The following is a 25,587-nucleotide window of genomic DNA, read 5'->3' as shown; positions in this document are numbered from 1 at the left end:
GTACCATCTCCTGGGAATAGAAGTGGTGAACACAACTATGTTCTCTACCTTCACGGAGCTTGTAGTCAAGCATCAGGCTCACATGAAGCACATGTAGAGCCCAGGTGGGTGTCCTGCTATGTCCCCGGGAAATCTGAGACGACGATAAGTCTGGAAATGAATTCACTAGACCACTAGGCTGCCTCAGGCTGGGTGGTGGAAAGCAGTAGAATTTTATTCTCTCACAGTTCTGGAGGCTAGAAGTTCAAAATCAAGGTGTCTGCAGGACTGTGCTCCTACCAGAGATTCTCGGGGAGGATCCTTCCTTGCCTCTTGGTGCTCCTTGGCTTGTCGCTGCGTTTGTGCATTCTTGGTCTCCATCTTCACCTGGTCTTCTCCTGCATCTCTCACTGCCCAGTCTTTCTCTGTATGTCTGTGTGTCTCCGTTTTCTGTTCTCATGAGGAAACCAGTCATTGTGAGCCCACTCTAATCTAGTACAACCTTGTTGTAACTGGGTCAAGACCCTATTTCCCAAAAAAGGTCACATTCTGAGGTTGTGGGTAGATAGGGATTTTGGGGAGAGATTACCCAACTTAGTACAGGGGGAAGCCTTAATTTTTCTGTGAATTCTCAGAAGAGTCCAGTACCTGTGATCAGCTGACCACAGTGGCAAAAATCCTGAGCGGTACGTCAGCAGGGGAAGCTGGAGAGACTCAGGGGTCGTGGTCATGCTTACCCTCTTAACCTGTTTTGGGCTCCGTGGTTGGGTCAGGGTGCCAGAGGATCCATTAGAAGGAGTCTGAAAATTGAGGAAGGGACCTGAAAGTGTCATGTGATGAGCTATTGAGGCCACCACTTAGGAATGGAGACCCAGGAGGGAAGATTGATCCAGGGTTGGACCTGTTATAGAGAACCACCCATGCACCTAAATAAAGGAGGGTGTGGGAGAATGAGGGGCACCCCCAGTTGAGAAGGTGTGAGGGATGTGGTCATATCGAGAAGCTGCCGAAGTGAAGAACTTGGAGGATGTTTTATAAAAGGCCATGAGTGTTGTCTGTGGAAGTGTTGGGAGGTCTTTGGAGGGGAGCAGAGTGGGAGAGGGACTGCAGAGAGGCAGGTGCACCTGTGTTTGGCCACGGCTGGATACCCAGACATTGTTGCAGGGCCTGTCACCAAATGTGCTTTGGAGGGTAGAGGCTCTGGTTTCTGGGAATAAGGTGTGTCTGGAGCTGGCCCACTCGTGAGTTCAGGGGGCCCGTGATCCATGTGGTGGCTTGTGGAGACCTTTCTGTCCACTGGAGGTACGCTACCGGCCAGAGGTCAGCAGGAGGGAATGTCACTGGCATTGTGGGCTCCATGTGCCACAGGCCACCCTCTCTGAGAGTGTTGAAATGGTTTTCTCGCAGAGATGTTGGTTCTTTACCGAAAATACCCCCTAGGGCTTTATGAAGCAATTGGGGCGGATAGGGGAAGGAAGGTGAGCCTCGGGCCTCTCAGGGCCTCCTAGGTCAGTAGCGTGCGCTCCTGAGGCCTCTGAAGAACCAATCTATCCCCCTCCCCTTTCTTTTTCCCTTTCAATTTGCAAGTCTCCACTTCCTGTTGGTCACCTTGGTTACACATGGTGTTTCTTCATGTCTTGCTACTCTTTGTTCTCAGGCAGACACGATCCCTCAAGCTGTTTCCCAACCAGCTGGCCCCGTGCCTGGAGGCCCAGCCTCCCTAGGGAGGCACCAGTTGGCAGCACTGAGACGAGAGCATGGCGGGAAGCACAGAGGAGACCAGTGTGGTTTTCCCTCAGTGGCTGGTGTGGGAGAGCAGCTCAGCCCCATGCTGCCTCTTGGGCCATTTATGAAGTGGTGGTCACACACAACACAGCATCACACGCCAGGTCCCTGGGCCAGTTCCTCTGATGTCCCAGTCCAAGCTTTGCCACTAACCTGCAGGGTGGCCTCCGTTTTCTGGGTACCCGACCAATCCTGGTGGTGGTACCGCTAACTGGGCCCACCTCAGCAGGATGAGTGCCGGGATGGAGAGCCCAGGAGTAACAGTTGTCTGTAGGTGAGTGAGAGGAGTGGGGGCATGCGTGTGTAGAGAACCAGCTCTGTGTACATGCTCATGCTTACCTCTCAGTGCTGCGATTGCTGGTGAATCTAATTTTCTTTGTATTGATATATGTGTTTCCTAAAATTTCTGTAGTAATGAGTTATTTTGTAATTGGTTGAAGATAACATTACTTTGGATGGAAAACACAAACCTAAACTATCCCATGGAAGCCACAAAACCATGTTACAAGCATGGAGTCAAAAGACCAGATTCAGAGCCATCACTTACGACCTTAAGCAAGTTCCATAGCCTCTCTGAGCTGTCCTTGTCTGGAATACCAGGATGTGGAGCATCCCCACCTCAGGGGCTTGTTGGAGGATGAGAGGACTGAATGCATGGGACACAGTATCTGGCAAATGAGATACATATGTATTTGAGATGATGTGTGCAACACATGTATATAAAATGGAAGCTTGTCTAGAACTATTCATCACAATGGGTGATTCCAGATACTTGTGAAGACCAGAGAGGAGTTATAAAAGCCTGGGGATACTGAATTCTAGGGGAAAGAGAAAGCTCTGTCCTTGCCTTGGGGTGGCATATGCCTCAGTCTACCCAATAGGAGATGATTTCCAAGGAAGAATCAGTTGTGGCTTTCCAAGGAGGATTGAGAGTTGAGTTTCTATAGAATATATAGAAAAGATATGTGTACATAATATATGAGGTGGGGCAGTTGGCAGGTCGAGGGCGGCATTTAATTTGGACCCAAGACCCTAGACATGGGGCAGGGCACTCAGCCCTTGGCTGCCTGGTGGCATCTGTAGCCTCTTGTGCTGGTCCTAGGCTCCTAATATCCATGGCTTTGTGGAAATTCTTACCAGGGCAATTCTGTGGGGAGAAGCAGTGGTTTTTGATCTCAGCGAGCTTTTCAGTAAATCTCTCGGCTTAGCATCATCGACTGATTGGGAGTTGAGCCAGGAATTTTCTCGGGAGTCTCACCTTGCAGATGCATTGGGGTTTAATTTCCCTGGCACACCCATGCCCAGCGGCCAGCATCCTGAAGCACCATCTCCCAGAACTCTGGGAGTTCTGGAGTTCTGGGAGTTCCCAAGCTCTCTGGGTTGTTGTTACTCTCCCTGCACCCCAAAAGGAAGGGTGGTAAGGAAGATCTGTGGGTAACCAGATTTAATTGGGAGTGTCCTAAAACTGTGTTCAAGTTTTTTCCCAAACAAGTGTTTCAGGGCTTCTAGTGAGGTCATACATGATCCCTTTTAGGAAGGAACAAAGTAGGATGCAGTATAAAGTGTGGCCCACAGATCTCTGTTCTTCAGGGAGTGAACCTTGGGTCTGGGATGTGATGGAACACACATTAGGAAACATTGCCTTGGAAATGACTGAGTGCAGAGTGCATAATTTACCATTCTTTAAGTCCCCTGTAAAACACTACCTGCTTCCTCTGTGTTCACCCTCTGCTGCTGTTGTGTAGACTGAGGCACACACCACCCCAAGGCAAGGACAGAGCTTTCTCTTTCTCCTAGAATTCAGCATCCGCAGGTTTTTACACCACCTCTCTGGTCTTCCTGAGTATTTGAAATTGCACATTATGATCGTTTCTTTCAAGCTAAGATCAGGAACAAATAATTTTTACTTACCTTTTCATTTCAAATATTTGTCTTTGTCCAAATTTGAATGTTTTGTTAATTATTAAGGGTCTTTTTTATGTCAAGTATTGGGGTCACAGAGCTGAACAAGATGAAACCATCCCTTTCCTCATGGTAATTACAGTTGAGGAGTAAAGAAAGACACTAAAAGTGGATGGATAGATGGATGGATGGATGGATGGATGGATGGGTGGATGGATGGATGGATGGATGGGTGGATGGATGGAGAAAAGTTCTAGATGCTTGAGGAATATCTGACAGGGCATGACTAGGATGTACTTTTCAGAGGTGACTTTTGAGCTGAGATCCAAAGGAAGAGTAGATTAATAATGAGAAGTAAAACCATAAGGCATTTAGAAACAACTCAGTGTAAGACACCAAGGGTTAAAATGAAGACTTCCCTTCCTCCCTTAATAGGAGAAACCAGGGGTGACTGGCTGAACGTTTATAGTGCATGTGACCTTCAAACTTCTCTGAGGTTAGCCTCAAAATGCCGCCAGAGCCTGTGTGTGAAGAACACGGGCTGACTTTTCTCCCCCATCTGTCCTTCAGCAATGACAGGCGAGGGTCCCTGCCTGGCTGTCCTGGCCGTGTGCTCGGGGCCTGTTTAACTAACTACACTTTAGCCTGGCCTTACCCGTTCTCCCATGCACATTTGAGCCTAGCCCAGGTGTAGAATATTTGCCACCTCTGCCAAGGTCAGTGCCTCTGTGGGGGAGGGGAGAGCAGTGGCGGCGAGATCTATGCCTGGAATCTTCGGAAGCCCGTCCAGGCAGCCCTGCTCCCTCTGTGTGCATCCCAGTTTGGGCTTTGTAGGCCTTGTGATTCACTTGTCCGCGGCCTTTCTGGGAGCACTGTCCCTCTCAGATAATCCTCCTGCTTTGCAACCCGCAGACAGAGCTCTTCTTCAGCAAGCAGAGTACTTATTAAAGGACTCAGCCTTTTCTGGACATGTACCAGCTACCTTTCCCCCAGAATGGTGCCCCTAGTCACAGAAGTGTCCTGTGTCATAGCAGTCCCCGCCTCTCCCTCATTGGTTACCCTAGTGAAGGATTCAGGGCTGTATAAGGGAAACTGTGGCAAGGCAGGGATAGCCACAGGCAGAAAAAGCATTCCCCCAGCTGGTGTTGGCTGAGGTCACTCCTGTGTTCATCACGAAACACTCTCTGTCCATTCATTCATTCAAACATTCATTCACTCATTCAGCAGACACTCATTAGCCCTTGCTGTGTGCCAAGTCCCAGGGGCACGGCCAAGACATGGAGGGAAAAGTGACTCCCTCTCTCTCCCAGAGGTCACATTCTGCAGGACGGCGGGAAGAGGACAGTTACTAAGCAAGCAAACCCCTTGCTCGACAGCCACTGCGCAGTGTGGGAAGAAAGGGTCCTGTGGCATGGGAGGGAGGTCAGGGAAGACCTCTCTGATAAGTGACCAGCACAGACACCGCAAGGAGGAGAAATGGCCCAAACGTCCAGAAGGGGGTTCTGGTGAAGTCATGACACAACCTTACGGTGATAAAACGCTCGGCAGCTGCTGAAAACATGGTTTCTGGGGCTGTCTTGAAGGGAAATTGGGATACCCTTGTAGGTTATGATCCCCTTTTGTGGACGTTTGCAGAGAGAAAACATCTGAAGAGTCCATGTAAAACTTAACAGGACTTCTCTGTGCACGAGGGATCAGAAGTGATATTGGTTACTTTTTTCTACTTTTGGAAATTTGTGGGCGAATATATGATTTATAACTAGTAAGGAGGAAAGAAAAAGAAAGATCACTGCTTCCGGGTTAGACTTGGGTGGGATCTTACGTCTTGTGTGGACGAAATAGGCTAGTTAGCACAGTGCTGGTGTGGGGCATGGTCTTATGAAAGGGCTGATTTTCTCACAGTTAAGATGTGGGATTGCCAGGGAATCCTTGGAAATACATTTTGAGTGGGGCCTTAGTACAGTGGGTGTCTAGTCTCTGCCTCTTTTTCTTTTCAGATTGGAAACACAGTCATTGAAATTCAAACTGGTTACACATTGAATGGTTTTTTGTTGTTGTTGTTGTTTTTGATTTCAGTCGTTCTTTTGGAAGTTATTTTTAAATTTGTTTTTAAGGTTTGTTGGACATACAGCGTTCTGTTAGTTCCAGCTTGTACAACACAGTCATTGGATAGTTCTATGCATTAAGCTATGCTCACCATCATAAGTATAGTTATGTCTGTCGCCATATAACATTATTACAGTGTATTGACTGTATTCCCCATGCTGTACTTTTCATCCTCGAAATCATCTTTTTTTATTGACATTATAGTAGTTTCAGGTGTACGACATAAGGACCAAATATTTGTATATATTGGGAAATGATCACCACAGTAAGTATAGTGTTCATCACTTCACGTAGTTACATATTTATCTTGTAATGAGAACTTTTAAGATTGACTCTCTCAGCAACTTTCAGAAGTACGAGTCAGTATTACTAACTCTAGTCACCATACTGCACATTACATCCCCAGGATTTATTTACTTTGTACTTGTAAGTTTGTGTCTTTTGACCATCTTCACCCATTTCGCCCATCTCCTACTCCCTCGCCTGTGGCAACCACCAGTCTTTTCTGAGTTCGTTTGTTTGCTTGTTGGTGTGTTGTACTTCAAGTGTTTTTTAAGAATCCAGTGTTGAAAGCATGAAAATAAAAATCACACAAGATCTGAGCCCTCCAGAATACTGCTGTGAACATTTTTTGTCTAATAGTTTTTTCTTGTCCTTTGTTACAATTTTTTTTTTCATTATTACTATTTTGAAAAACCAAAATAAACTGCTTTGGTAACAGAAGGGGTTTTTCGTAAAGATGGATTCCGCCTCCCGCACCTGAGCTCCTCACTGTCCTCTGTCCCTCTGTCCCATCCTGCTCCTCTCTGAATAGGGAGGACAGTGTGCTCTCCTGTCGGTGTGCTCTCCTGTCGGACTCAGGTGATGACGGGCCAGGGGCTTGGGAGGCGGAGTTTCTGGAAGCCCCTGCCTGTCCTGGTGCCCTTCCTCATTGATGCGCTCCTGCCCCCACCCCCCGGACTTCCTGCTGGCCACAGAGATGTTGCCCCTGTGCTGCTGAGAGGAAGGTCATTCTGCCTGGCCGGGTTCCTGCCCCTTTCCGCCCACACTGGCTGCTGAGCGCCTGCCAAGTGCCTGCCTAATCCGGGAGGGCTTTACAGGCCGCCCCTCTCAGGCTGCTCTTTTGTTTCTGGAATCCAGGCCCCTCCGGAGGAGGGGCTGGCTTCGTGCACCCTGGCTGCTGGCGGCCAGGGCCTTAAGCTGCCTTAGGTCAAAAGTGCTGGGGGAGGAATGCGGATCTTTAAAGCAGAGCCCTTGCAATGAAGACCTTTCCCCCTCTAATTGGGTTAGGGAAGGAATCAGCTGCGCCCTCCAACTAAACCAGGGAGGCACGCTGGCATTTCGTTTGCCAAGGAATCACCCTTCTCTGCAGCAGAAACCCAGGCTCAGAGCCCCTGATTGCATCTGGCTTGGGGTTCTCTGGAAGACCTGGGGTGGGGGGTTGGTTTCCTCTCCCGTGGAGGCCCTTCGGCCCCCTAGCCCCCCAGCCCCCCTGTAAACTCTCAGGTAGGGAGCTTCATTCCACCGGCAGAAGCAGGTTCCTTTGAGAGTCCAAAGAGCTTTTCACAGAGGCAGATAAGCTCAGTTTATCTGAAGTTTGATTGCCCCGCTCGAGGAAAAGGCCACTAAAGCTTGCTGATTGCCCTTAAGTGCCATGTCCTTTGCAGTTGTGGCAGCGTGACACTCATTTTTTCCGATGATGGTGCCGGGGCTCAGAACTCACCAGGTTAATCAAAAGTGGGGTTGGGACCCCCCAAGCCGCCTGACTTCTGTGCTGGGCTGTTCCCCAGTGAGTGGGGACGGGAGTGGACTGGGTGCAGGGAGGTGCATAACTGATTCATCCTTGTTCTTGTTTTTTTAAGACTATTTTTTGGGGCAGTGTGAGGTTTGCAGCATTACTGAGCAGAGGATACAGAGGTATTCTGTACCCCACAACTGCCTCCGTTTCCACATGCCCCACGAGGCAGTACCTAGTACCTTTGTTCCAGTCACTGAGCTCAGTGACACAGTGTCGTCACTTAAAGTTTTCGGTCTGCTTCAGGGTTCTGTCTTGGCAGTGCACATCCTGTGGGTTTGGACAAATATATGATGACGTGTGTCCGCCATCATAGTAGGTTACAGTCATTTTCGTTGACCTGAAAATCCTCTGTGCTTGGCCTCTTCTGTCTGTCACCACCCCCGCAGCCCCCAGCAGCCACTGCTCTTTTTACCCTCTCCATAGTTTTGTCTTTTCCAGAATGTCATATAGTTGGAATCCTGTTAATATGTAGCCTTTTCAGATCATCCTCTTTCCCATCGTTATGTGCATTTGAGTTTCCTCCTGCCTTTTCCTGACTGTCCTTTTTTACTCATGCCCGTGGTTCTGGACCAGCTGCCTCGGTGCCGGGCACACACCGGACTCTGGGACAGTGGTATAGGCCACACGGCCCTGGCCCCCATCCTGGGGAGCAAGAGCTTAGCTGGAGGACACGTAAATAAGTAAACTTTGGCCATGAAGAGTAGCATGCTCTGAGAACCAGGGGGACCTGATTTGGAATGGTCAGAGGCCAGAGAAAACATCTCTTAGGAAAGGATATGTTACCTGCCAGAGAGAGAGAGCACAAGCTGATAGAGGGGTGGCAGGCAGAGGGAGAGGGAGGAGCAGGTCCCCACTGAGCAGAGAAGCTCCAGGGGGATTGGATCCCAGGACCCCAGGATCATGACCTGAACCGAAGGCAGGCATTTAACCGAGTGAGCCACCCAGGTGCCCCAGGAAAGGACATTTAAACCAGGACACGGGGAAGGAGCAGAAATGGGTTGAAGAGCCTCCCAGGGCAGCTGTTGTAGGTTTCAGAATCCTGCCCACTTTTGGCACCAGCTGTCTGCTAACTCCTTGATGGGTATTGTTGCCCGTTCCAGAGGTCCATAAGTCTATAACTTTCTCTTTCTTTTTCTTTTTCTTTTTCTTTTTTTTTTTCTTTTATGCACAAATGGCTTCCTTTGAGAATCTGCTCAAGCCACTGGACCCTTCCCCAGAAAGGATACCGAGGGAAGACCTACAGTGTGTTGCTCTGAGCTCTGTTCTGCCAATTCATCCAAGAGAAAAGTCCAGAAGCTATTAAGTTTGGCTGAGTTGAGCGGGGAGGGAAGTCCGGACTTTGCATGTCTTCCTTGTTGTGTGGTGGGACTTTGACCTGCCTTGATGAGGGCTGTGCAGACTGGGCCGAAGGTCAGTTGTCTGATGTTCTGTAACCAAGGATCTGTGAGTGTGGTTTGCTTCTTGTCAGGAGCCTCCGAGCTCTTGGCCGAGAGGAAATAGCCACAGAGCCTGCAGGTTTGTAGGGGCTGCTGGAGGGTAGAGAGGGAGACTGCTGTTGGAGCTATGGTCCCCCATTGGCTGCTGCTCTCAGCCATCTGGCCGTGGTCCTGGAGGGGCCCGGGTCTTCACACATAGTCATCCTGCCGGTCTTGATGCCCTGCTCAGAGCCCTTCCATGGCTCTCTGGTGCCCTCAGGAGAGGCTAGATATTTTAGCAGGGCACATAAGATAGGACTGTGCCCACCATCCCCGCCCGCTCTGTCCAGGCACACCCTGCCTGTCTCTCTGTTCCAAGTGCTTTGGATTCCCTGGGAAGAACACCTGTGTAGCTTTGCAAGTGCTGTTTTTCCTACGTCTTCAGCAGGTCAGTCCCTAGACATCCTTCAAAATCTTGGCCGGATACATCTCTCCTCCTTGAAGTCACCACTGACTGCTCCTTTGTACCGAGAGGCTCAGGGCATTTGCTGCTCGCTGTAATTCAGTCCCTCATTCCTCCCTAGCTCTCCCCGTCCCTGCCTTCATTCCTTCCACAACTGAGTATTGGGCACCTGACAGTGTTCCCCAGTCACCTCAGGGTGGTGACTGAACGGTGAGGAGCCAAAGCAGACCCAAACCCTGCCCTCAGGGGGTTTGAAATCCCATGTTGGCCTCATAAATTCATCATAAATTCATCAGTGAAGATGAATAATAAACAAGTCAGGTCTTTCCTTTAAAGAAGTTAAACTGATGATAAAAGGGCATCTCCATTATTTAAACAAAAAGAAAGATGGGGGAGCCTGGCTGGCTGGGGTGGTGGAGCTCTGAACTCTTGATGTCCAGGTTGTGAGTTCAAGTCCCACATTGGGCATGGAGATTACTTAAAATGAAGGGTTGAGAAAAAAGATAAATTGAAAGTCTTGTGGTCTCAGATCTGGTGCAGATTAAGTAAAGCCTGGGGTCTCAGGACTTTTTCAACCTCTGTTTCTTTATGTGTAAACATAAGGGAGAGGCAGTAATTTATTCACTTGGGAGCACCTTCTGTGAGCGGAGCTCCAGGGTTCCTGGGTTCTGTGGGGGAACGCATCAGAGGAGAAGAGGTCCCAGCGTGCAGGCTCATGTCAGGCTTCCCTTCACTGGGAAGGCCTTGCTCCCTCAAAGGTGTGCAAGGCAGTCACTGCCCCTGGCTTTCCTTTGTAGTATGGGTCACAGTTTGAACTTGTGTAATTGCCTTATCATTTGATTTCTAGCTCTCGCTTACTGGGCCATAAACCTCGTGAGAATGGGTGATGTGTCCATCTTCTTCTTTTTACACAGCTGTGTTGAGATATAATTCATATGCCATAAAAGTTACCGTTTTCAAGTAAACAGTTCAGTTGCTTTTAGTGCATGCAGAATTGTGCAACCATCAACACTATCTAATTTCAGAATCTCTCATGATCCCAAAGAGAAACCCCATATCCACTAGCAGTCACACTCCCCGCTCCCCATTAACCTCTACGCACCCCTAGCTCCCAGCAACCAGTGATGGACTTCATGTTTATATGGATTTGCCTATATTGGGTATTTCATATAAATAGGACCACAATATGTGGTCTTTTATGACTGGCTTTTCTCTACATAGCATGTTTTTAAGGGTCATGTTCATGTTCTTTCTTGTGGCCAAATAATATTGCACGGTGTGGATATCCTGTGTGTTGTGTACCCATTCATCAGCTGGTGCACGTTCAGGTTGTTTCCATTTGGAAGCTACTGCCACTGCCGGCTGGTTGGGTTCCACAGACCCCCCCCCCCCCCAAAGTGGGTCCTTAGCTTCTCACAGGAGAGATATCAGACGTGAGACAAGAGGAAGTGAGAGCAGTTTGGTGGAGACCTAGAGCAGATAAAGAGTGTCTGGGAGACTCAAAGGAAAGAAGAGTGAGTCTCATCTTCTCCTGTAGTCTGGGTTTTTATTGAGGATGGTGGTCTGGTGCAGTGTCTTCTCAGGCATCCAGGAACAAAGAGAAGTATTTAGGTGTCTGCCAGAAGGCTCTTACGCCCTGGAGCCAGGAGTCTCGGTGACTCATCGGTCTTGGAAAACCGTTCAGGATGACCCTATCTCTTCTCTCTTTAGATGTTATCTATTGTGCTGAAAGACTCAAGAAATCATTAACTCCTTGACCTTTACAAGGAGGACAGCCATTATCTGTACCGTAAGGTATGTGTGTGGTGGGTCGGTAGGTCCTCACAAGAGTAGAGGCAACAAAAAAGTAGTCTTTCTTAGGGTCCTTCTAGTTTCCCTAGCTCATGTTGGCTAATGCTGCTAGAAGCATTACTATGCAAGTTTTTGTGTGGCTGTAGGTTTTTAGTTTGTTCACATCCTCACCAACATGTGTTTCTTTTCTGATTTTTGTTTTTACAGTGGCCATTGTGGTGGATGTGAGGTGCACTCTCAGGTGATTTTGATTTGCATTTCCCTGGTGACTAAGTGTTGCATATTTTCTCATGAGCTTATTGACCATTGCTGTGTCTTTGCAGAAATATCTATTCCGCCCTTAGCCCATTTTTATCTATCTATTTATTTATTTATTTTTAAAGATTTTATTTATTTATTTGACAGAGAGAAATCACAAGTAGATGGAGAGGCAGGCAGAGAGAGAAAGAGGGAAGCAGGCTCCCTGCCGAGCAGAGAGCCCAATGCGGGACTCGATCCCAGGACCCTGAGATTATGACCTGAGCCGAAGGCAGCGGCCCAACCCACTGAGCCACCCAGGCGCCCCCTTAGCCCATTTTTAAATTGGGTTTTCTTTTTATTGTTGAGTTGTAGAAATTCTTTATATATTCTGGATACAGCCTCCTACTGATACACGATTTCCAAACATTTTCTCCTATTCTGTGGGTTGTCTTTTCACTTTCTTGATGTTATCTTCTGAAGCATGAGAGTTTTAAATTTCGAAGTCCAATTTAGATCTTTTTTTCTTTTGTTGCTTCTGCTTTTGGTGTCCCTATCAAAGAAACTGTTGTTGAAGTCCTAAAGATTTGCTTCTGTTTTCTTTTAAGAGTCTTACGGTTTTAATCTTAAATTTAGGTGCATGTCTGTCTTATTCTAGATTATATCCCCAGTGCCTGGAATAATGTCCGATATATAGAAGGTACTCAATACTTACTGAATCAGATGAAGGAATTAATTTATCTTGGATGAAGGTGCCTGGGTGGCTCAGTCAGTTCAGCATCTGCCTTTAGCTCAGGTCATGATCCCAGAGTCATGGGATCAAGTCTGGCTCTCTTCTCAGTGGGGAGCCTGCTTCTCCCTCTGCCTCTCTCTCTCTCTCTCTTTCTCTCAGAAATAAAATCTTTAAAAAAAAAAAAAGTTAAAAAAAAATATCTTGAATGAATGAATGAACAGATATCTCTTGTCCCAGAACTGTTGCTCCCTATGAGAAGCCCTAGTGCTAGGCAAGCTGCATTGCACAGGTGAGGAGCTTCGGTTTGTTTTAATCTTGCCCCCAAGGAACCAGCTGTGCGTGAGCTCCCTCGGTTCCTTTTCTGCCAGCTCTTCCTTGCCCATTTTCCCTCCATGTTGTTTCTCTTTAGTTTCTCGACTGGACAAGATATACTACAGCAGGGGCGCCTGGGTGGCTCAGTGGGTTGAAGCCTCTGCTTTCGGCTCAGGTCATGATCCTAGGGTCCTGGGATCGAGCCCCGCATCGGGATCTCTGCTCGGTGGGGAGCCTGCTTCCTCCTCTCTCTCTGCCTGCCTCTCTGCCTACTTGTGATCTCTCTCTGTCGAATGGATAAAATCTTTAAAAAAAAAAAAAAAAAAAAAAAAAGATATACTACAGCATTTCCTCAGTAAATCGTGTCTGGCCTACTTTGGTTAAATTGCAAATAGGGTAGGTATATAAGGAAATTTTTCCTGTCCTAAAAATCTTGGTTGGTTTGATATTTCTTTTGTTGGCTTTTCTGGTGTTAGAGAAATATGTTCAGATAACACGGCAGTGTCCAAATTACAAAGTAAAAGTTGCCTCCTGGCGGGGAAGTATGTTTGGAATTTACATGTGGGGAAAAAAGTGTATGTACAAGCGGAGAGCATGAAGGTAAAATGAAAACTAAGGATCTGGGCGAAGGGTATTTTAGGAGTGCTTTGTACTCTTATTTTAACAGCTTTCTTTGTACATTAAATATTTTTTTAAAAGTTCTCTCTCACAGTCCCACCCACAGAGGGAATTAAGCCGGGGGACCCTTAGAGGGTCCTGTGTTTATATTCACTTTTCTTTTTTTTTTTTTTTAAAGATTTTATTTATTTATTTGACAGAGAGAGATCGCAAGCAGGCAGAGAGGCAGGCAGAGAGAGAGGAGGAAGCAGGCTCCCTGCTGAGCAGAGAGCCCGATGCGGGACTCGATCCCAGGACCCTGAGATCATGACCTGAGCCGAAGGCAGCGGCTCAACCCACTGAGCCACCCAGGCGCCCCCTTACATTCACTTTTCATCTCCTCCTCAGCTGTTGAGGAGGTGACAAAGATGAAGGCCGGTGACCGAGCAGGCACAACTTGGTGAAATAGTACAGCCAGAATTTGGGTGCTGGTCCCCGAGCCGCAGGCCTGTACATACTCATCTTTTCCCCAGGGAATGACTGTCTTCGGGGCCTGTTATCTCCATCACCTGCCTCTGTCATCATATTCTTGGCACGTCACGGGCCTGTGCTCACTGAGGGCAGATGGGAGGTGGTCCAGGGGTTTCTGGAATGTGGGGGGTATGGCTGCCATCCTGGGACTTGGAAACAGATGAGTTATGGAGGGAATTGCTGCCCGTAACCAGCCAGCAGGCAAACCCTCATGTCTCGCTTTTCCTGGGCATCCGAAGCGCTCAGGAGGCAGCCCTGACCACCCCACCCCCATCCTGCCTGTCCTGCAGGAGCTGAAGCTGCCCGCCTTCCGAGCCCACTCCCCACTCTTGAAGAGCCGCCGATTCTTTGTCGACATCTTGACCCTGCTGAGCAGCCACTGCCAGCTGTGCCCTGCAGCCCGGCACCTGGCCGTCTACCTGCTGGACCACTTCCTCGATCGCTATCACATCACCACCTCCAAGCAGCTGTACGCCGTGGCGGTCTCCTGCCTCCTGCTCGCAAGTATGTGCACTCGCGGCTTCCCACCGTCCCCCTCCTTGGAGCCCGGGTGCTCCCGAGTCATTTTACATTTCTGAGGTCTTTGCATGTCTTCTGTGTCTGTCCTTTGCTGAGTGCAATCTGTAGTCATAATAATCACCATTTTCTTCAGCATCAGTAATATCCTGGACTAAGCCATGAGGATTTTCGTAGCAGATCTTAATGAATCCGCACAGTGACCTTGGAAGACAGATACTTGTAGTACCCCCCCCCATATTACCAAGGCACAGAGAGATTAAGAAGCTTGCCTCGGGTCATCTAGCTTAGTAGATAGCAGCCAAGATTTGAGCCCAGAATGGCATGATGACAGACCTGTTCTCTGAAGTCTGTGGCCCCTGCTTCCTGGCATAGGGGCTCTGAATATGCTGGAAGGGAAACCTGAGCAACCGCCCTTCTTAGAGATGTGACTGCTTGACCGGGGCCCAGCGGGACCCATTGTGTGGTCACTAGGCCTGGGCACTGGCTGCCTAGGATTTGCATCTTTGAGCAAGGCCTCACAAAACACGCAGTGTGGTTTTGACCTCTGTCTGTCTGCCTTGGTGGAGATGACCACGTGGCTGTGCTGCTTGGGTCATGCACTTAAAACACAGTTTTGTCCTGCCATCCTGCCCTGGTTTACCAGCAGTCTGAGGAGAGGGATCAGCTGTCCAGGTCCTGTCTGTCTGACCTCGTGCATCTCCAGCCAAGCCCCCTGCTGTCGTAGAACTTTGCACACAGCACACACTGTCTCTTCTGTCTGGAGAGCTTCCCCTACACCACAAACCCGGCCCACCTGTATGGTCCTCATTAAATGTCACTGGGCCCTGCATCCCTGAGAAACCAACCCCCACTGCCCTCATGAGATAGCCCTGGTACACGTTTCCCTGCATCGAGTACATTTCATTAACACCCACCTCCCCTGAGAAAGAGCTTCAGGGAAGGTAGGGAGCTGAGTACATCACAGGGCCTCCAAAAAAAAAATGTTGGTGGAGTAAAGGAGTGAATGGAGCTAGGGGTTCCTTTTGTGCTAGGTCCTGCGCTTCTCCAAGGTGGCCATCTGTGGTCATCACTCTTCTTTGACGTCTAGTGTTTTCTCCATAGAAATCAGTTAGATTTGACATTCTCCTCCATGATACGTAATCATCCTGTTTTATTACATCAGCCGTTCCCGAATCCTTGAGTCGCACGGGTGCCGCAAGAAGATGGTACCCGTTTTCTCCTGTGGCTTTGTCTGCTCTTGGCACACTGCCATGAACCTCTCCAGGCGTGATCACCCAGTTCTGGAAGCATGGCTTTCGAGTTTTAAACACTCTCATTTCCCGCCACGGCACCGTTCACTTGCCGTTACTTGTCACCAGTCCCTTTCGTGGCTTGCAGTTTACAGCCGTCCCTGTTTGTGATTTGCTTTCCCTTGGGCCAGCTGCATTGGCTGTGTTCTGCAGAGAGGGCAGCCTTGCGGGGTGGGAATCTGGCCTGCCTGTTCCTTCCAAGTCCCAGATCAACATGCTGCTCTCTTCCATCCTGGGCTTACAAGGCATCCCCGCTAGCCTCAGCCTAGGGCAGAACGGGCATCGCGTTTCAGGCGGCCCGGGAGGAGTCTGCACCGTGGCCTTTGGCCTGCTGCTGTCTGTGATCTGTGGGCTGCATCCAGGCCCCATGGGGGCAGGGGACTTAGATTTCCACAGGGCCGTGCAGGCTGTCCCCCAGCGTCTGTCTGGGGAGCTGGGATGTGAGGCACACACTGGAGACTCCTTTGTGCTGCTGCCGCCATGGTGGAGGGAAGGGGGCCTTTCAGACGGAGAGGCAGACGCCAGCCCCCTCCGCCCCCCCCATGTCTGAGGGGAGCAGCCAGCCTGGAGCAGCAAGAACGGATTTTGTAGGACACCTGCCATATGCTCAGAGGCCTCCGGAAAGAAAAGTTTCCATGACAGCCTGAAACCCTATTCATTGCTTCCTCCCCTCTGCCCAGGCTGACTGTCAGCCACAAGGGGGGGGTCACCTTGCCTCAGGAAGCTTGGAGTTCTGCTAATTCAGTACCAAATTATTCTCAAGAAGAGGTGTGGTTCCTGTCCCTGACTTTCAGTTCTTTGGGTTTTAGAGCTGCTTCCAGATAAGGGCCTTGGCACAGATGGAACCTTCTCACCTACATACATTCCCTCTGCCCTCATAAATGGGGTCGGTCAAGGGGTCCATGTCCACAGGCCAATGGAAGGAGATGGGAAAAGCAAGAGCCTATAGGTGGTTTCATGGCGGACAAGTGGCAGAGCCGCCCCTTGGTCTTCCTGTGCCTGAGTTAACTGCATTCCCTATACAGGAGAGCACCCCACTCTAATTATAGTCTGGCTATAAGTGTAAATCGGGTAGAGACGCTCTCTCCACTTTCTCCATCTTATACAGCTTCCCATCCCCTCTGTCTTTTTGTTGGTGTTGCTGTAGTTGCTTAATTAAAAGGATAATTGGACATCCTGGAGACCCCACAACTTCCAGGTGAGTTGGCTTTGACAGGACTCCTTCACTGTCATCCCAGAGGCAACAAGCTTTGTTGTTTACCCGTCCCTTTCTGTGCGCCCAGGCCTGGGCCAAGCAGGGAACGATCTTCCCAGCCAGCTTACGTGGTTGTGCCATCATCTGCCCATTCTTGAGGTTCAGAGAGGCTGAGTAACTTGCTGAGGGTCACACAGCTCAGAGTTTTGTTTATTCTTTTTTTTTTTTTTTTTAAGATTTTATTTATTTGTTTGACAGAGATCACAAGGAGGCAGCGAGGCAGGCAGAGAGAGAGAGAGAGGAAAGCAGTCTCCCTGCTGAGCAGAGAGCCCAATGTGGGGCTCCCTCCCAGGACACTGGGATCATGACCTGAGCTGAAGGCAGAGGCTTTAACCCACTGATCCACCCATGCACCCAGAGTTTTGTTTATTCTTAATTGGGGTAAAATACATAACAGCATGAAATTTACCATCTTAACTGGTATAAAGCATACTGCTTCATGCTATTTAATACGTTCACATTGTGGTGCAACTGTCCGTCCCCTCTCTTTATTCCAGAACATTTTCATCACCTTGAAAGGCACCCTTGGATCCACCAAGTGGCTGCTTCCCACTCCTTCCCACTCTCAGCCCCTCATCTGTTTTCCGTCTCTCTGGATTTGCCTCTTCTGGATACTTCCTCTGAAAGAGTCACACAGTCTGTGAGCTTTTAAGTCTGGTTTCTTTCCCTTTATCTCACTTTTCAGGGTTCATCCAAGTTGTAGCACACATCAGTGTTTCATTCCTTGTTGCGCCCGAATAACGTTCTGTCGTAGGACGTACCGCCGCTTACCCTTTCATCTGCTGATGGACATTTGCATTGTTTCTGCATTTCGGCTGCTATGACCAGTGCTGCTGTGGACATTCACTACCAGCTTTGTTTGAACACCTGTTTTCAGTTCTTTTAGGTGTAAACTCGAGTGGAATTGCTGATTAGAATTGGCTCTTCAATGTTGAACTTTTTAAGGAAACTCAAGAGTTTTGCTTTTGCCTGGCTCAGAGATGACTGGGGGTTGAGTCCTTGGCCCCGGGCATGGAGCAGCCTGAGGTAGGAGAGAGGATGGGAGGAGCGCCTGGGTGGCTCAGTGGGTTAAGTGGCTGACTCTTGATTTCAGCTCAGGTCATGATCTCAGGGTCCTGGGATGGAGCCCTGCCCCAAGCATGGAACTCGTTTAAGATTCTCTTTCCCTCTGCTCCCTTCCCCCTTGCATGTGTGCTCTCTCTCTCCCTGAAAAAATTGAAGAAAGGGGAGAGGGTGGGAAGGAAAATCAGAAGAGCCAGAGGCATGACCAGGGTGGCCTTTTTGCTAGGACAGTATGACCTTAAATATAAGACATTATTATGATGATTTAAAAAAAAGACGTGGCGCCTGGGTGGCTCAGTAGGTTAAAGCCTCTGCCTTCGGCTCAGGTCATGATCTCAGGGTCCTGGGATCGAGCCCTGCATCGGGCTTTCTCTGCTAAGCAGGGAGCCTGCTTCTCTCTCTCTCTCTCTCTCTGCCTGCCTCTCTGCCTACTTGTGATCTCTGTCAAATAAATAAAATCTTTAAAAAAAAAAAAAAAGTATGAGATACATTTTTATAAAAAATCCAGGTAAGTAGCACTTGTATAAAAAAATCCGTTTCCCCCAAACCTGTTGTCCTGTTGCCACAGTTTGCTGTGTATACTTCCAGACCCAGACTTACTTGTGTTTTTTTATAATTAGGAAAATAAATCTATTTTTATTCACAAGGAGGAAAAATGAATCCTAGATTATGCCCATATGAACTGCCCAGTAAACAAACGTTTTAAGATTCCCCCTTTGTCCCTTCTTTTTCTTTTCTCTCTCTCTGTAACCCTAGTTCCATCATACTTTCTCTTCTGGACCGTGAGCCCCATCCTGCCCCTTGCTGACTACTTCTAGGAAAAGCTAAGGGTGACACGTCTGTTTCTTGGGGTAAAGTTCTGACTTCTAGGATTTTGTAGGTGAAGCCGAATCCTCTGCTACCCTTCATCTCAGCTCTCCTCCTCCCCAGGAGAGGGAGGCATCAAGCAAGAGGGTGGTCACGTGCCCTTTTTGCAAGACACTGGTCCCCCTATGGAGCAGGGTCCTTGAGCCCAGAGTGAATCTGCCATGCTGTGCTACGTGTACCCAGAGAAAGGCTCCTTTTCCTACTGTACATTTTTATTTATTTTTATTTTTTTAAAGATTTTATTATTTATTTGAGAGAGAGAGCATGTGCACAGGAGCAGAGGGAGAAGGAGAGACAGGCTCCAGCAGACTTCACATGCTGAGCTCAGAACTCAAGACGGGGCTGCATCCCATGACCCTGAGATCATGACCCAAGCTGAAACCAAGAGTCAGATGCTTAACTTTCTGAGCCACCCAAGTGCCCCTTTCCTGTAGATTTTTAAAATTAGAAATGGTATATTTACTGGGGCAGTGAGATCCAGAGAATAAAGTAAAAAACATGTTGCCCATCCCACTTGCCAAAGATAGCTTCTGTGTTTTCCAAAACCGAGCTGGTGTATTTTTCAGAAAAGTTGTGTGCATGTACAGGCACATGGTTCTCATGATTCAAAGATTCTGTACTTGAGAATTTTCCTATTCACTAAAATTTATTTGTAACCTCAAAAGTCTGTATGTACAGAACTTGGGCAGTCATTTGAGGACACGGGCAGTGACCCCATACACCCTGTGCATGTTCGCAACTGAGGTCGAATAACGCAAGGCTCTGGCTTCTTGTTTTCAGCTCTTGGACCTACAAACGAGGGTCCTTTTCTCTGTTTAGTGCCACACTTCCTCGTTTTTGTGCTTGTTGGTGGTTTTACTGTCCTCAAGGGACGCCTTGGTGGCTCAGTCACTTACGCGTCTGCCTTTGGCTCCGGTCATTAACGCAGCGTCCTGGGATGGAGTCCTGCTTGTGGGATCCCTGCTCAGTGGAGAACCTACTTCTCCCTCTTCCTTTGCCTGCTGCTATACCTGCTTCCGTGCTGGCTGTCAAATAAATGAATAAATCTTTAAAAACGTAAAAAATAATACAGCCCTTAAGGAGCTCTTGGCTGGCTCAGTCGTCTGAGGGTCTGATTTCAGCTCATTTCAGCTCAGGTCCTGATATCAGGGTTGTGGGATTGAGCCCTGCCTCGGCTCCATGCTCAGCGAGGAGTCGTCTCTCCTCTCTTTGTCTACCCTCCCCACAAGCACATGTGCTCATGTGCTCTTACCCCCCCCCCCGCCATAAAATAAGTAAGTGGATCTTTTTATAAACAAACAAACAAATAAATAAATAAATGGGCCCCAAGCATCACGCTGTCTATCATTCCTGAGCACAAGGCTGTGATGTGTCATACAAAGAAAACAATGTGCTGGATCAGGTTTGTGCGGGCATGAGTTCTCATGCTGCCAGCTGTGGGTTCGGTGATAATGAATCAGCAGTCTGTTGACCAGAAATACACCGGTTCGGCATTGATCGATGGATGAAAACATGACAGAGGCTCAGAGGAGCCTAAGGCTGTATGTGCCCTGGGAATGTGGTTCTGTGTTCGTTGGTACAGTGTCCCCAGGGCCTTGATAGAACACAGCTTCTGTGAATAAGCAGAATGAGCTGTGTCCTTACGCAAGGGGGTTAGTACCAAAAACGCGTTCTTTGTAGTCCATCAGGGAGCGTCTTTCCTGTCGGTCTGCAGGGTTTACCTTACTCTCGATCGATCGCAGAATTCTCTGTGTCATAAACACTGCCGTCTGTGGGATGACTCCTGTCAGTGGACATTTCAATTGCTGTCCATTTTTTTCGCTACTATAAATAAACAGTATGACAGCAGCACTCCTTTTGCCTATAACTCTGCCAGTGTAAGTAAGTGTGTCTGTGAGAAGACTGCCCCACCGTGCCGTTGCTTTGGTCAGAGGTGTGTACATTCTGTGCATTTCAGATTCGGATGGGTAGTCCTAAATTGCTTTGCAGAGGCTTTAACTAACAGATGATGAGATCCCTTTTTTCTTAAATTGAGCTTAATTTCTGGGAGCCTTTGGAACCACGCTTCTCCACCTAAATAAACCACCAGAAGAGTTGCAGTGTCCCTCCCCTTTGCTGGCCCCTCACAGGTGTCTACTTGTGGCTTTTCTTCTGTGCTCCCAGCAAGGGGTGCATTCATGTCCCACCTGTCTGCCTGCCCTGTCCAGCATGCCCAGATGAGACATGAGCTCCCCAGACCCAGTGGATTTTAAGACTCCTTAAGCCAGAAATCAATAACCTCATCTCTTAGCAAAGGTCCAGATAGAAGCCATTGCCTGTCTAGGGCTTATGCTCTGGACCTCAGGAAATTCTAGGAGAGGCCCTTATCTCTCCCAGTCAAACACCTTCACTCCCCCTCAGTCACCCCTGCTTTGATTACTTAGCAACTGCTGCTTCTTCCAAGCAGCTTCTTTGACAGCAGGGCAAGGGGGGTGGGATGGGGTCTCTGTTGGAGATCTGGAAACTTGAAAGCAGTGTTAATCCCTCCTGGTAGACAGGAGTGAAGGAAGGCCTGAGGAGGTTAAGCACACAGCTCTTCCCCCAAACTGGGAATGCTTGAGATGCCTCTAGGGCACTGATTGTAGCCAGCAGATGCAAAGGGGGCCGTTTTCCCAGGTGTCCTTTTTTTAAGGTGTACTTTAGACAAAGCTTAAGATTTATTTACAGGATTAAACCTTTGGAAGGAAAGAAATATGGCTGCCTCCCTTGACAGGAGGTAATTCGTGTAAGGGTGGTTAGTAGCAGGGGCGCCTAGGTGGTTCAGTTGGTTAAGCATCTGCCTTCAGCTTAGGTCATGATCTTGGGGTCCTGAGATCGAGTCCCACGTCAGGCTCCCTACTCAGCAAAGAGCCTTCTTCTCCTTCTGCTGCTTCCTCTGCTTACTAGCTCTCTCGCAAATAAATAAATAAAATCTTTTTAAAAATACAAAATAAATTGAAAAAAAAAAAAAAAAACTTTGAAAAGAAAGGTGGCTAGGAGGAGTACTAGCATTTCCTCCCTACCGTGGCCTTACATTTCAGGAATCGGGATGGCTTTGACATTCCACATGTGCATTTCATGTGACAGCCATCAATTATTTCCTCCAGAAAGCTGCAGCAACATCGATGTGCATCTCCTAATCAGTGGCATTTCGCTGGCAGCCACACAGCATGGGGCGCACTGGAAAAAATGGCCTGTCTCATGAGGGTCACACCAAGTACATCCGGGCCCACGGCTCTGATGTTGCAGGGAAGTGAGTGAGGACATGGTGACTTTTTCCATTTCCTGTTCCCATCTCTGCAGGCTGGCAGGCTTATTTAGAACTATTTTCAGGGAAAGGATTCTGGGTGATGTGTCTGTCAGAAAGCCGACTGGGCCAGAAACTCAGAAATGTTGTTTGCTTTATAGCAGGTTTAGTGCTCAGGCCTGTTGGTCCAGGGCCTGAGGTTCTGGGATCCAAGTGGGGTTTTGGGGCGGGGGGTTGTGTGTGTGTGTGTTTGGGGAGAATAAGGGAGGAATCTTAAGATGCATGGGTTAGTTGAAAATGGGAGTGTTAGGAGCCCTTGACCCCCAACATGGGCAAGTTGCTCAAAAAACATTTATTTGACTCTGCTGTATACAAGAAGTTGTGTATCTGGGGAGGCGATGGCAAACGAAATATCTACAGCCCTTGTCACTGAAGATAACTCAATCCACACACTTGATACCTACTATGCACTGAGCCTGGGGTACCGTGGGGCACAAAGCAGATCAAGTCCCCGTCCTCATGTTGCTTAGGATCTGAAGGCATCTCCCAGAGAAGCAGCCTTCAAGCCAGGGATTACCAGCAGGGCTCTGGGCACCTGCCCAGCCCAAGCCAGTGGCCCTTCTAAGAAGATCTAAGTGTCTTTACTTTCAGGAGAATAGCCTGGCCTACGTCTTAGAGGGAAAAGGACCAAGATTGACGTCAGGTGCCTGTCTGATCTTCCACATTTACCTGCAGCTTGGCTGCTGGGAGCTGAGTGTCTTTCTTCTCGTTTACTTTAAACTTCAACCCTCTCTGGATGTGTCTTACCATACCTTGTCGCATGTTACATCCAGGATTGCATTTAAATATTCTCCTGTTAATGCTGAAGTGAAGAGGCAGACCTATGGGGTTCTTACTCATTGGGCCACTCCCCACTGGTAGAGCCACCGCTGAGTTTCCAGAGCTTTTGCTCTGCTGGTCCCAGCAGCCTGCGCTTTGCTGGGAACCCCCACCACCACCACCACCTAGTCAGCGTGACTCAGAGTCCTACTAGCAGGGCAACGTCCACTTGTTTTAAAACTTTCAGACTCAGCCCATTATACCCTTGGGTGGGGAGATTAGAGATGATTTTTTTCTTAAGATTTTATTTATTTATTTGACAGACAGAGATCACAAGTAGGCAGAGAGTTAGGCAGAGAGAGAGGAAGAGAAGCAGGCTCCCTGCTGAGCAGAGCCCGATGCGGGGCTCGATCCCAGGACCCTGGGATCATGACCTGAGTCGAAGGCTGACACTTAACTGACTGAGCCCCCCAGGTGTCCCAAGGTGATTTTTATGTTAGTTGTGTTTGCCTGGATTTTCAAGATTATCTTAAAGAAGTATCTGTTGCCTCTTCCTCCTGAGTGTTTAATTACAGGCATGTCAGTGTCTAGACAGGAAAAGTGTCTTCTTTGTCACCGACATGTTGGGGTTCCTGGAACTCTTCTAGGAAACTGTGGGCATTTGTAAAGCAGATTCACACTGAGATAGTCTTGGACTAAGGCAGAATCATGTTCTGGAACCTTCTTTGGCAGTTATTCTGCTGCTTCTGGCTTCTATGGTCCCATCAGTGGCATCCTCTGAGAATTTTAAACTTTTTTTTTTTTCCAGTGGGAGAGTGATATTTCTTCTTTGTAGAAAATTAGAAAATAGTGAAAACAATCAAGATTAAAATAAGGGGCTGGCTAAGTTGGTGGAGCTTGCAACTGTTGATCTGAGTCGTGAGTCTGAGCCCCGTGTTGGGTGTGGAGCCTACTTAATTAAAAAAATATAATAAAATAAGTTACTTGCAAATTCACTACATTATTTTTTTCTGTAATCAAAATTTGGGGGTGGAGGGCAGATCCTGGCCCTAGTGATCAGGGAAGGGTAATACTTGTTTATATGCCAGGCAGGGTTTTGAGTTCTTTGCACGGGTTTACTCATTTGATCCTCAGAACAATCTTATAAAATAGACCGTTGGTGGTTAGGTGACTTGCCCGAGGGTTCGGGCATCTCCCCGAGTCCTTGCTTTCAGCCACCACACACAACAGCCGCCTTTGTCCTATAGCTAGCTGGATGGCTCCCTTCCATGGCCGCCCCCGGGAAGACAGGCCAGCAGGTGGCGAGGTTTGCTAGGAGACTCCTGGCTCTTTGTGGAGCCTGCGGACCCACGTGTTGGCTGACCAGGGTGAACTCCTCGGTCTTCAGGACCAGGTCTCTTGGCTGGAAGCCGCTCCCCTTCTAGCCTGGAGAGACGTGGCCGACGTGGCCGACGTGGCCTCCCCTCCTCCTTCCCCTGCTCCAGCGGAGGTGCCGGGACCCCTGATGTCCACACCTCTAGCCCTGCAGGCCAGGAGGACTCGCTCCTGGCTCTCCCTGCAGCCACAGCGCCATCAGGCCCTGGTCCCGATCGGCCCCCTGCGAGCTGGTGGGGCGCATTCCGCGGAGCAGCGACCTCTGTTACTGGAGAGAAGAGAACGCCGTCCCTCTGCAGGAAGCCCTTGCTCAGCCGCGGCCCCAGGTGCCAGTTGTGTCCCTGACAAGGGGCCTCTCCCCCTGTCACCTCGGCTCTTAAGTAGTCAGGGAAATAATTCGTGAACCAGAGTGCAAAGGAGCCCAGGAATTGCCAGAGCCACTGTGTGACACCATTGTACCCGTGGCTCCGTTCTGAGACAGGGAAGTCCTCGCAGCCTGACAGGAAGCCGGTGTGTGACCCAGCTGGCCACATGCCACCTCTGACCTGGGAGGCCCTTTTTACGATTTCCTCCTGAAGAGAACAACCACCCACAACCTCCCCTCTTGTCTCTGGTTCCAAAGTAGGACTCGGGAATTGCCTCAGCCGGTCAGAAATGTGCTGTCATTCCTTCCTTGGTTTGCTCATTCATTCATCCTGCCGGTATTTGAGCCCTGCTCTGTGCAGACTGGAGATGCAGCCGTGGGTGGAGCAGTCTGCTCTGGGGGAGGAGGGAGACAGGTGCTGAGAGGAGGGACACAATGTAAAGCAGCTTGTGGACGGGGCCAGGTCTGTTGTGTGCTCCATTGTCTCTGAGGCTCGGTGCCTGGGACACATATCCGTGTGGAATGAGTCCTCTTCAGGGACAGGGACTGTAGACATTGCAGCTACTCACAGTCTCCCTGGGGCTGTCAGCCACTGTAAGGATCTTTCTTTGCCTCCTGAGCAAGGATGAAACTCACCCAAGCCTGGTCCCAGGTGCACCTTCATGCCAGGTCTCCCCAGCTGGCCCCAGAGACCAGAGGGTTTTTCTCCAGGACATTTCCTAACCTCCAGATCTCTGCAGCAGGTCAAGGGGGAGGGGACGCTCCCTGCTGCCCGCCCCTGCTGTCGGCTTCACAGATGCCTCCCTTTAGCTGGAGGGTTTTTCTGCTCCATCCCTGGCTTTTTCTCCCCCCTTTATCAGACCCTGTCCAGAAACCAACCTGTCATTATCCCTGTGACTACAATTGCACAGTTGGCCCCGAATCGACAGAAGTGCACCGATAGCAAGGACCGGTGTTGGTGGGGCGCCGGGCACCATTCCAGAACACTGAGCTCTCACGTCAGTTATGCCCGTCACAGGGGCCAAGATGTTGAGACTTTGCGAGTGGCTGGGCCTCTGTAGAAGCCAGGGAAGTCACCATAAGAGTCATCATCATGCCCTCTCTGCTGCTCCGCCAAGCAAAAC

At 49.1% G+C, this 25,587-nt stretch overlaps 1 protein-coding gene across 4 annotated transcripts in view; it reads left to right on the top strand.

Moving 5' to 3' along the window:
- Positions 1–25,587, top strand: part of CCNJL (cyclin J like) — a 55,422-nt gene that overhangs the window by 14,508 nt on the left and 15,327 nt on the right. For 2 of the 4 annotated variants that reach the window (XM_059174204.1, XM_059174203.1), the window contains exons 3-4: positions 11,447–11,480; positions 13,940–14,153. In XM_059174204.1, coding sequence (XP_059030187.1) covers positions 11,447–11,480; positions 13,940–14,153 — 248 coding nt within the window. The remainder of the gene's footprint in view (positions 1–11,446; positions 11,481–13,939; positions 14,154–25,587) is intronic. The other 2 variants (XM_059174207.1, XM_059174205.1) reach the window with 1 other exon arrangement.

This window comes from Mustela lutreola, chromosome 5, assembly GCF_030435805.1.
Source record: "Mustela lutreola isolate mMusLut2 chromosome 5, mMusLut2.pri, whole genome shotgun sequence".
Classification (NCBI taxonomy): Eukaryota; Metazoa; Chordata; class Mammalia; order Carnivora; family Mustelidae; genus Mustela; species Mustela lutreola.
The sequence above is the reverse complement of the archived record's forward strand: the minus strand, read 5'-3'. Positions and strand labels throughout refer to the sequence as shown.